General features: G+C 40.7%; 1 protein-coding gene across 1 annotated transcript in view; it reads right to left on the reverse strand.

Annotated features, from left to right (window-relative positions):
* ALDH7A1 (aldehyde dehydrogenase 7 family member A1) overlaps positions 1-12,226 on the reverse strand; it is a 43,037-nt gene that overhangs the window by 5,687 nt on the left and 25,124 nt on the right. The window contains exons 10-14 of the mRNA XM_045566009.1: positions 8,641-8,682; positions 6,213-6,307; positions 3,891-3,975; positions 2,780-2,886; positions 526-642 (exon numbers count right to left, since the gene is read on the reverse strand). Coding sequence (XP_045421965.1) covers positions 526-642; positions 2,780-2,886; positions 3,891-3,975; positions 6,213-6,307; positions 8,641-8,682 — 446 coding nt within the window. The remainder of the gene's footprint in view (positions 1-525; positions 643-2,779; positions 2,887-3,890; positions 3,976-6,212; positions 6,308-8,640; positions 8,683-12,226) is intronic.

The raw sequence follows: 12,226 nt of genomic DNA on the forward strand, positions 1-12,226 counted from the left end.
GCAAAACTAATCCTAAGTATTTGCGGGCAAGGATAGGGCCTAGCTCATGCTAGGGAATCAGACCTTCTAATTATCTTCACCTTTTAAAACCTCCACAGCCTGTCCTCCAATGCAGTTTATAACTGTAGGTCTTTAGATTGCCCCCACATTTTTTTGTCTGCTGACACATACACAGCACTCAGGCCATCAAATTATCCAGTCCCCATGTTTAGGAGGAGCTGCCTCTATGGCCCACCCAGCTCAGAATAAGGTGACACGAGGTGAGGGCCACACACTCCGTAGACTCCTGCACTGGCCCACTACCCATCCTGGGTTCCGTGGCAGCTAACTCGGCATGCTTCACAGTTTTAAAGTGTTATCTCATCATATTTTATTCTGAATCTTCAAATGTCTACTATTCACATGACTTTCTAAAACCTTCCTAAATGCTAATTGAGTAAAATTTAATACACCTTCATTTTCCCCTTGTCTTGTCATTTATTTCAACATTAGACAAGAGAAAGGAGAAACAGAATCCATTTTTACCTTGAATTTAAAGACGTACAGAATGGGAGCAAAAGTCTCTGTGTGTGCAATGGACGCATCATGGGCAAGACCCGTCACGATTGTTGGCTCCACGTAATTTCCAGGGCGATCCATAACCTTATACACAGAAATGAAACAAAAACAATGAAAGCACTTTGTTTTCTAGTACTTGGGGTCAGAGGACACAATCTTTGCCTATACTTACGAGAAAAAAATAAACAGCATTTACAGGTGAATTATTTCTCCAAAGTAACTTCCTCTCATGAATGAAAATTATCCCTTCCTCCTATTGGTTCTAATCTAGTTGGTCAGAGGAAAAACAGAGAAAAGAAAGAGTCAGGATGGAGAGCCATGCCATGTGTCACACCAAGTTACACTGAAAAAGCGCTATTGCAAGGGGTCATTTTAAAATTTATGTAATTTTAAAATAGGAAATCTATACCCATTGTGTGATAGATTGTATCCCCCCAAAATCCCATATATTGAAGCGCGAATGCTCAATTTGACTACATTTGGAGATAGCACCTTTAAGGAAGTACTTAAAGTTAAATGAGGTCATAAGGGTGGGGGCTCAATCCAGCTATAGGACAAGGGTCCTTATAAGAAGAAGAGACACCAGAGATCTCTACCCCCATCTCCGGAAAAGGTCATGTGAGGGCACGGTGAGAAGTGGCATCCACAAGCCAGAAAGAGAGGCCTCACGAGAAACCAACCCCACCAACCCATCCCAGAATCTTACACTTCAAGTCTCCAAAACTGCGAGAAAATGAATTTCTGTTGTTTAAGCCGCGGGGCTGTGGTATTTCGTTGTGGCAGCCCAAGCAGACTAACGCACATTGTACAAAACCGCAGACTCCAAAGGGGTGTATAACTACAGATGCTCTTTCAGCTGTGCACGGCAGCATCACAGCCAGTGAGGTTTGTCCGAGGTGCTATTACTGCGAATAGACGCTCTCTTAACCAGCCTTCCGCAACCACATTGCTAGAGCATCTCCACTTAACTAACAACTGCCTTTCCTCCTATAAATATTCTGATGCCCACAGGAAGTGGCTTTGGCTGGTGGGAGACTCCCCAACATGCCCCGTGATTCTGTTCCCACCCTGAGCTGTGTTTACCAAGCATCAACTGCATTTACTCAGTCCCGTGCGTGGCGGCTGTACTTGTTACCGTAATGCCATAGCGCATTATGTAACCTAAATAAATACTACACAAAGGGAAAAGAGGGCTATTTCCATCAAGATTAAGTTGAATGCTGCAGAAAAAAACCCATTATAAGAAAAAAATACACAATACACATACACACCTTTGTCCAGTTAGACGTGAGTGTATCAATGTTAAGACTAGAAAGATTCTGCTCTCAGATTGCTTTGCAAGAGACTCAAGTCTCAGTGAATTTTAAATTAAGTGAAACTAAATTATAGATAATGATACATTATAGGTATGGCTTATGCAAATATGAAGACAAAAAATTCCTATGAAAGAAAACATCTTGGCTGCACACAAATTTTATTATATCAGCTAAATTAAGATAAAATTTGGTACCTAGTTTTTTTTGTTTGTTTGTTTTGTTTTTTTGAGACAGAGTCGCACTCTGTTGCCCAGGCTAAAGTGCCGTGGCGTCAGCCTAGCTCACAGCAACCTCAAACTCCTGGGCTCAAGCAATCCTCCTGCCTCAGCCTCCCAAGTAGCTGGAACTACAGGCATGTGCCACCATGCCCGGCTAATTTTTTCTATATATGTTTTTAGTTGTCCATATAATTTCTTTCTATTTGTAGTAGAGATGGGGTCTCGCTCTTGCTCAGGCTGGTCTTGAACTCCTGAGCTCAAACGATCCACCCTCCTCGGCCTCCCAGAGTGCTAGGATTACAGGCGTGAGCCACCACACCCAGCCAGTACCTAGTTTTTTGATTCCCTATCTTAACTGACCTTCTAAAATAACCAACACATATAGATTCTAACTGCTCCAAATACAAAGTCTTCTACTGTACCATGAAAAGGAGGCCACCTTTCCATACAGATTTTTAGGGACCCAATTCTAAGTCATTCAAGACTCTTGAGTTTCTTGTGTGTCCTCCCAGAAATGTCTCATGCATTTTCTGTTGTCATGCTTTTAAAATGTTTATTTCCCCTTATAATAGATGAGAAAAGAAGGATGTCAAACAGAGACCCTTCCCCAATTTACCCAGAGCTCTGCTTGTGTCTAAAGGAAAGAAAGGAAAAAGCTATCGCAACTGATCTCAGAGCTTTCCTTACCTTGCCCCCATAGACCACTGTGCCACCTTCTTTCTTTGCTTCCTCCACTGCTCCAAGAAACATGCTCACTGCCTGTTTGGTGTGGAGTGGCCCATAGAGAACATTAGCTGGAGAGAGAAAAGGAATGCTCTTCATCTTGTCCACTGTGGTGGGAAAGCGGCTGCAAATGACATGCAAATGAGTGGGTGTGGCTTTGTGCCCATAAACTAACACAAACAGGAAGGGCCAAATCCGTTTGCCAATCGCTGGTTTGGAGGAACAGCCGTCAATTAATCAGAGCACTACATTCAAAATATGGGATCAGTTGATTCATTACAGCGTGACCATTCTCTAAGAGCGTCACAGTCTCAGTACTGGCGTGCAATTCAAGGGGAGACTGACGCTGCCCTGTGTTATGACTGCTGGAAATTAGAGCATTGATAGTGACCCAGGGACAGAGGAAGAGTAAGATATAGGCAGGGCTCTGTGAGGAAGTGGCATATTAGCAGAGCCAGCCACAGGAAGAGCTGGGTGAAGAACATTTCCAGCAGCAGGACAGAGTCTGCATGCCTGCAGCACTGAGAGAAGGCTGGAGAGGGTGGAGCTCAGGAAGCTAGAGGTAAATGCACACAGGAGGGGTTGCTCAGAAGCCAGGCAGGGCAGGAGGCAGACCTCAGACCACGAAGGATTGGGAGCCTGCTGAAGAGGGAATCGAGAGAATCTAGGTTTTAGTCTAAAAGCACAGGAAGTCACTGGAGTGTCTGAAGCAGGAGAGTGAATTATCTGATCGCATTTTTAAAATCACTCTGGCTACTGTGGAAGGCAGTAGTGGATGCAGGAAGGGTAACCTTCCAAGAGAGGGTGGGTGGTGGCTTGGATGAGGGTAACAGTAGTGAAAGGGGAAAAGCTCACCAAATCTCATCCCACCTGAACATCTCCCGCTCTGCCCCCCCAGCCAACAAGAAGCACCCGCAGTCCTAGCCTAGGAGCCGACACGTCATCCCAAAGCCTAATACTCGTTTCATGTGCCTCTCAGCAAAAGGAAAAAGCCTCCAAAACTCAGAAGATCAGAAACACTTTTAACACCGCCTGTCAAAAAGGAATATCTTTGAAAACAGAACCAGATACTCACAGTCCCATGGGTTCCCAATGCGAATCTGTGCATAGGCCTTTTTAAGTCTATTTACAACCTCATCATGGATGCTTTCATGTAAAAACTAAGTGAAAAAAGAAACATGCAAAGGAATAATAAAATAAATGTACAAATTTTAAACCAATGAATAATTTTCTTAATAGTACTGATTAATAGTTCTGAATAGTTATTGAAATATAATCTCTGAAAACATAAGCAAATAGAAGCATATTTTTAATTATATTCTTTCTAATTTTAATATTAACTATTAATACAAGAAGATAATTTCCTCTAGAAAGACATTAGAATAAAACCATAAGCCATGTCTTCATGAAGTTTCTGTAAGATCTATTTGGCTAAGTGTCACAAATCCATTATTCCTGTTTTTATTTTAGAGCATTTGACATCTTAATTAGCCTCAAGTACCAGTCCAAACACAGAGCACAACAGTAACAGCCACTGTGGGAAACTACATGCACTTAGCCTCAGGCCACATGGGCCTCCAGAGTGAGGCTCTCAATCAGACAAGGGCGACCTTTGCACTCTCTGCACTCTCCGGGTAAGTGTGAGGTCTGTGCTACGTCCTTAGTGGCAGAGGTGAATTCGCCAAACCATCCATTCTCTGGGCTGACATCCATCCTCCAAGTGACAAATGAATTGACATTATGAGAACAGTCATGGAGAGGTCCATAGTACTGGATTTTTTTTTTAATATATTCCACTAATTGTCCCTATGGCAATCAGCTTGGGCAATGATTAATAGTATTCATTAATATCTAACATTAAATACAAAGCATGGCTATGTATATTTGCCCCAAGACAAAAAGGAAAAATAAAAGTTGGCTGAATAGAGAAATGTTTGGCTTTCATATCATTTCATATTTTAACATGTGATTAAGGGTATAATCATTTGGATGCTTCTTCCTTTGCTTTAATGTAATGTCTAATGTAATTTAATGTTTATGGTAAACAAAATAAATTATAAATACTTTATGAATATTGTATCAGATTTTTTGAGGACTTCAGCTGAGTAATGCAAAAATATAGGAAAGATTTTCATTTGTTGCAAAACACAGGAAAAAATAAATGTGAAAAGTGTGAGAAAGGTAAAGACTGAATTTTCATACATCTTTTATCTTATTCTAATTAATTTAGATTATGTTAATCTTATAAAGAATTTGCACATACTCATTGTGAATGAGGCAGAAACCCAAAGCCAAGTGCTCTGTAATTCAACTTTTTTGAATTACAAAAGGAAAATTCAACAATAAAAAGTGGCAGGTATACCTAACCAAAACAGTTTTCTGTACCATTAAGAGTCATGAAAATCAAGGTTGTACTTCATATTAAACTGAAATCCTGTTCAATATTAGAGATTAAAATTCCCAAACCCCACATTGAAGCTAAACTACATCTCCTTATATACACTTAATATTAATCTTTCCTATATATACGTATGCAGACTATATTTTTATATAGAAAGAACACACACACACCCAGAGTCATTTGCTTTTTCAATAAATCATGTCACTTTAAGACTTGAGGCCAAAAATTTAAATCTTTAAAATGTGTTACTACTTAAAATGTTTTTATAAAAGAGCAAGGCTACCTTTCAGCTAAATGTTTTAGAATTTTTCAAACTTGGCCGGGCGCGGTGGCTCACGCCTGTAATCCTAGCTCTGGGAGGCCGAGGCGGGTGGATCGCTCGAGGTCAGGAGTTCGAGACCAGCCTGAGCAAGAGTGAGACCTCGTCTCTACTAAAAATAGAAAGAAATTATCTGGCCAACTAAAAATATATATACAAAAAAATTAGCCGGGCATGGTGGCTCATGCCTGTAGTCCCAGCTACTCGGGAGGCTGAGGCAGTAGGATCGCTTAAGCCCGGGAGTTTGAGGTTGCTGTGAGCTAGGCTGATGCCACGGCACTCACTCTAGCCCGGGTAACAAAGTGAGACTCTGTCTCAAAAAAAAAAAAAAAAAAAAAAGAATTTTTCAAACTTTTACCTTGTTTTATTCTGTAAGTGACACTGGACTTTGTCCATATGGTTCTAAGAGCAGCACTGAAAACAGGTCTCATCTCCAATCAATTGGCAGTGAGATCCCTGTTAGCTTGGGGTAGGAAAAAAGGCAGATCACTGGTAGATTAACAACATCTGCCATAAGCGCAGAAGGGAGAATAGTAAGACCACGTATCTGCAAGCCACATCTAGGGCAGGCATCGTTCTAGCAATTCTTCTAAGACACCTCCCTAATAGCAGAATTTGTTTAAAAAGTGATGTTTAAAGAGCAGGACAATCTCATGCAGCCATGCAGACAAGCTCACCAGTCGCCTCGCAGTGGTACACCTCTGGCCGGCTGTCCCCACGGCAGCAAAGAGAGCTGATGGAACTACTAAGCTCAGGTCCGCATCCTCAAAAGCTTAGAGAAGCACAAACATGCCCGTCAGTGTAGCAAAGTAAGCAGACAAGGAACTTAATAACTGGTATAAAACAATGCCTTTAAAAAGTGCAACACATGTACCTATAAATATGTAAAATATTATATATCAATAAAAGAAAAAATAAAATAAGTACATTAAGAGCATATGAAAACTATTGTTGTAAAGTAAGCATATTAACATGGCAGAGACAGAGACACATGCGTGTCGGGGGAGAGGCATGCTTCTCTTCGAGGGAAGATTATATGACAATAAAGCAATGAGCTTTACCCAAGCACAGAGGTAAATTGAGGCTCTCAGTCCTCTGACCTCTCCATCGTCCATCTTTCAGTTCTGATACTGACTGAGACTCCTCTGAGTTTGCCTGCGGTCTCATCCCACGGCCTATTCTGATGTCAGCTTCTCGGGGCCCATAGATCACCAGAGAGGACGACATACCCCTCTGACCGTGGCCTCGCGAGCAGCATCTGAGCACCCGCTTGCGTCAGCAGATTCCCTGTTGCCACCCTACAGAAGCTTTTCCCAATCCCTGAAACACCTCCGCTCTCTACTCCGCACCAGATGACCTCACCCTTTACCTCATGGGAAAAATCTCAAAGCACTTACATCCAGGCCTTTTGGCACTTCCTCAGTGTAAAATCACTTCCAAATTCCTCTCTACTTTTATCTATTCCTCCCTGGACCTCTGCTCTCAGAAGGAAAAATTAGCATAATCTTTACAAAGTTGATCTTTCCATTTACATTATTTCTAATTCCTCCCTTCTTATGCCTTCCAGAAACTTACAGTCACAGTTCCCTAACGTCCATGTTGCCCTTGCCAAGCATTCTCAGACTAGCATGATGGTTAAGAGGGTAGTTGGTGCAAACGAACCAGAGTGTTTACCCATCTCCACCACTTTTTGAGTTGTACTATTTTAACCTTTTAAGCCTCGGGTTCCTCATCTGTAACATGGGGTAATGATGCCTGCGGTACTCACAGACAGTAGCAAGGAGTTAAGGAAAGATCTGTGCTCTGATGCCAGGTTGCTGATACAAAGGTCAGCATTTGTCACTTGCTAGCCTGTCACTTCAGATACACAATCATTTTAAGTCTCAGAGTAACCTTCAATAAGATTAATAATGGCATCTCCTTCAGAAGATTGTTGTGGGCATTAAGTGAAATAATGCACACAAGACAGCCGAGCACGGTACCTAGCAGACACCAGTGCTCACTAAATGCTAACCACATGTTTTAATGAAGTCTCTCTTCTGATTACAAGTTAATCTGGAATCAACCTTTCACCATATACTTTTTATACCTCTGGTATAAATATCTAGGCATTTAAATATGATCATGATGATGATGAGATGGTAATATAGAAATCAGCGAGCTTCGCTTTTTATCACAAAAGCCATGCTTCTGTTAAATCTTAACCTACTGATTTTCATTACATTATTCAGAAGTTAGGCTGGTAGACTATTTCCTTTTGTTACAAATTCAAACAACTAAAAAAGAGAATTAAGCAATCTCTTTTTTTGAGACAGAGTCTCACTCTGTTGTCCTGCTAGAGTGCCGTGGCGTCAGCCTGGCTCACAGCAACCTCAAACTCCTGGGCTCAAGCGATCTTCCTGCCTCAGCCTCCCAAGTAGCTGGGACTACAGGCATGCGCCACCATGCCCGGCTAATTTTTTCTATATATATTTTTAGCTGTCCATATAATTTCTTTCTATTTTTAGTAGAGACGGGGTCTCATTCTTGCTCAGGCTGGTCTCGAACTCCTGACCTTGAGCAATCCTCCCTCCTCAGCCTCCCAGAGTGCTAGGATTACAGGCATGAGCCACTGCACCCAGCCTGCAACCTCTAAACCTACAGGTAAGTGATTAAAAAAAAAAAAAAAAAAAAAGCCTTAAAGAAGTGTGCCCTCCCAATATAAAAGCATTCAATAATCCACCAAAGACAGAATAATGTTTTTGAAGTCTAAAGGAATGATCAAGTCACATAAGAGTTACTTAGCTATTCTAGAGAAACACATGACCAGTTTTCAGAAAAGAGAAGGAAAAACAAGAAATAATGCCACACCACAATGGAAGTCTCACTCACAGATTCTAGGCCCCAGGTAACATTTCCCAAACATGAGTACCTTTTATTCCTAGTCATTCCTGCCTTCAAACCAAGCTTCTGTTCTGTCTCACAAGAAAAATTTCTAAACATGGGAATTAGGTCCCAGGCACATACAACATAGAAGGGATGAGTTCATAAACAAGTTCTATGTATTCAGGATGGCTATTGAGGATATTGTCAACAGAAAACAAAAAAAAAAAATGGTAGCCTTACCAATAATGGCATTGTTTCCTCCAAGTTCTAACAAGCTTCTCCCTTTTAAAAAAATCATAAACACAAATTAATGACTATTTTAGTATTTACTGCACCTGCTATCATTAGGATAGGCCTCAAATTATAGCCTATCCCAATTGTTTTTTGATTGATTTTTTGATTTATAAAGTAGCATGACTACTGTATCAATGTCCAATATCTTGATTTTGATAATCATAACCATGATTATATGAGAGACTGCCCATGCTCTTGGGAAATACAGTGAAATATTCAGTGGTGAGGGGACACGGTGTCTTCAACTTACTCCCAACAGTTCAACAACTACATGCACCCACGATGTGTGTGTGTGCTCATGCACATGTATGTTGCTGGAGAGGGAGAAATGATAAAGCAAATGTAAGCAACTGGTGAATCTGATTAAAGGGTATATAGGGACTCCATGTTAGCCTTATAACTTTAAGAAATTATATAAGAAAAAAAAGTTAGTGTAAAATGGGGCAGCCACAGCCACTGTGGAAAATGATATGGTGATCCCCCCAACAAATTAAACTTGGAATTACCATATGATCTAGCAATTCCACCTCTGGAATGTATTGGGAAAAAGTATTAAAAGCAGGAACTCTAACACTTATACACCCATATTCATGGCAGCATATTCACAGCAGCCAAAAGGTGGAAGCAACCCAAGTGTCCATCAACAGATGGATGGATAAAGAAAATGTGGTGGCCGGGCGCGGTGGCTCACGCCTATAATCCTAGCTCTGGGAGGCCGAGGCGGGTGGATCGCTCGAGGTCAGGAGTTCGAGACCAGCCTGAGCAAGAGTGAGACCCCGTCTCTACTAAAAATAGAAAGAAATTATCTGGCCAACTAAAAATATATATACAAAAAAAATTAGCCGGGCATGGTGGCGCACGCCTGTAGTCCCTACTCAGGAGGCCGAGGCAGAAGGATCACTTGAGCCCAGGAGTTTGAGGTTGCTGTGAGCTAGGCTGATGCCACGGCACTCACTCTAGCCCGGGCAACAAAGTGAGACTCTGTCTCAAAAAAAAAAAAAAAAAAAAGAAAATGTGGTATGTACAAAGGGAATATTACACAGTCTTTAAAAAGAAAACCCTGTCACATGCTACAACATGGATAAACCTTAAGGACGTTATGCTAAGTAAAATACACTAGTTACAAAAGGACAAATATTATAAGATTCCACTTATTAAATGAGGTTATCTAAAGTGATCAAAATAATAGAAATAGAAGGTAGTTGCCAAGGGCTGGGGAGAGGGGGGAGGAAGAATTAGTGTTTAATGGATATAAAGTTTTAGTTTTGTAAAATGAAAAGGTTCTAGAGATCAGGTATACAACCACGTGAATGTACTTTACACTACCAAACTGTGTACTTAAAAATAATGGTTAAGATGGCAATTTTTATGTTGTGTTTACCCACCAACAATATAAATGAAAAACAAAGCATGGCCCATAAGGCCACCACAAAATCCCTCCTTACAATTTGGTATAGTGTCTTCCAATCTTTTCCCTGTGTATTAATATTTGATTGAGATTATATTATCTAATTAATTTTACTTTATTTTCTGATTAATGTCTTATACATTCTCCATTACGTTATTAAGTGCTGTTTAAAATTTAAAAACACCACTCCACAGTATTCCATCATGATAGCACACCAAATTCTATTTAGTTACTTGTGTTAATACATTCATAACTACAGTGTTGAACATATTCATTGTTGATTATCTACTTAGGTCAGGGCCAGAGGGTATGTATATAAGGGCTCCTGATTTACATTGCCAACCTGCATTCCAGAAAAGTTATACAGCAGGCTATGAATGCCATTCTTACCTTGCTCTTCCAGCATAAAGACATGAGGTTTGCCTCAATTTTTGAGACATGTTTACTACTGATCTTTTGAACATAAATTTAAGTACACTTTAAAACCAGCTTCTATGTAAGAACTTTTATTTGTGATACCAGACGTGTGTACGTGACAGACGTGTAAGAGAATATGTTCTCATTTCCACCACTCTGAAACAGTTAAGCATCAAGTGGGTATTAATTATGAAGGATGTGGCTGTTATTACCCAAATCCAGCAAGTGCTACACCAGCTCTAGTTTCTGTTGTAATAGTTGATTTAACGACAGCTTGCTCGCTATAGCATAGCACTATGCTAGGTACTAAGAAGAAAAAGAAGGAACTAGAAGCTTCCATGCCTGCTATCAGCTTCTCCTGTCTGGCTACAGGTAATATTTGGCAGAAAAGGAAGGACCTATACTTTCCACATCCTTCCAACTCTCTATCAGTTGCTCTCTAACCCCACTACTAACCATGAATCCCCTATAAGAAAAGCATCTATAACTTAAGACAGGCAGATACATTCAAAAAATTATACTACTTCTAATGGTACTACTTAAGCAGAACAAACTACTGCTTTCAGGAAGAAGGAGAAGAGGAGAAGGATGAGAAGATGAAATAAAATCTGCTAGCCGGAGGAGTAGAACTAATGATGTTGAGCATCTTTTCCTGTGCTAATTGGCCATTTGAGATTTCTATTCAAATCCATTGCCCTTTGTTCTTTTTTTTGTTTGTTTTTGGAGAAGAGGTTGAGGCTAGCTATAATACAGTGGCAACATCATAGCTCACTGCAGCTTCAAATTCCTGGGCTTAAGCAATCCTCCTGTGTAGCTGGGACTACGGGCACATGCCACCATGACCAGCTAATTTTTTATATATTTGTAGAGATGGGGGTCTCATTATGTTACTCAGGCTCAAACTCCTGGATTCAAACGATCCTCCCACCCAGCCACCCAAAGTACTGGGATTACAGGTGTGAATCACCGCACCCAGTCCAGTGTCCATTTTTAATTGGGTTATTTATCTTTTATATTGTTGAATTATTTTTTTTTGGAGACAGAGTCTCACTGTGTTGCCAGGCTAGAGTGCCATGGCGTCAGCCTAGCTCACAGCAACCTCAAACTCCTGGGCTCAAGTGATCCTCCTGCCTCAGCCTTCTACGTAGCTAGACTACAGGCATGTGGTACCATGCCCGGCTAATTTTTTCTATTTTAGTTGCCCGGCTAATTTCTTTCTATTTTTAGTGGAGACAGGGTCTTACTCTTGCTGAGGCTGGTCTCAAACTCCTGACCTCAAGCAATCCTCCAGCCTCTGCCTCCCTGAGTGCTAGGATTACAGGCGTGAGCTGCCACACCCAGCCAATATATTGTTAACTTTTAAGAGTTCTTCATATATTCCAGAAATAAGTTCCTTATCAGGCATGTAATTTACAGATATTTTCTGCCATTCTATAGGTTGTCCTCTGTACTTTTTTCCTGGTGTCCTTTGAAGCACAAATGTCCTTAATTTTGATGAAATCTAATTTATATACTTTGTTGTTGCTATTGTTGCCTGTGCTTTAGGTGTCATATCTAAGAAACCATTGCCTAACCCAAGGTCACAAAGACTTATTCCTATAATTTCTTCTAAGAGTTTTATAGTTTTAGCTCTTACATTTAGGTCTCTCATACATTTTGAGCTAAGTCTGTGTATAGGATGCAATAGGAGTCTAGTTTCACACTTAT

Source organism: Lemur catta, chromosome 12 (assembly GCF_020740605.2).
Source record: "Lemur catta isolate mLemCat1 chromosome 12, mLemCat1.pri, whole genome shotgun sequence".
NCBI classification, from domain to species: Eukaryota; Metazoa; Chordata; class Mammalia; order Primates; family Lemuridae; genus Lemur; species Lemur catta.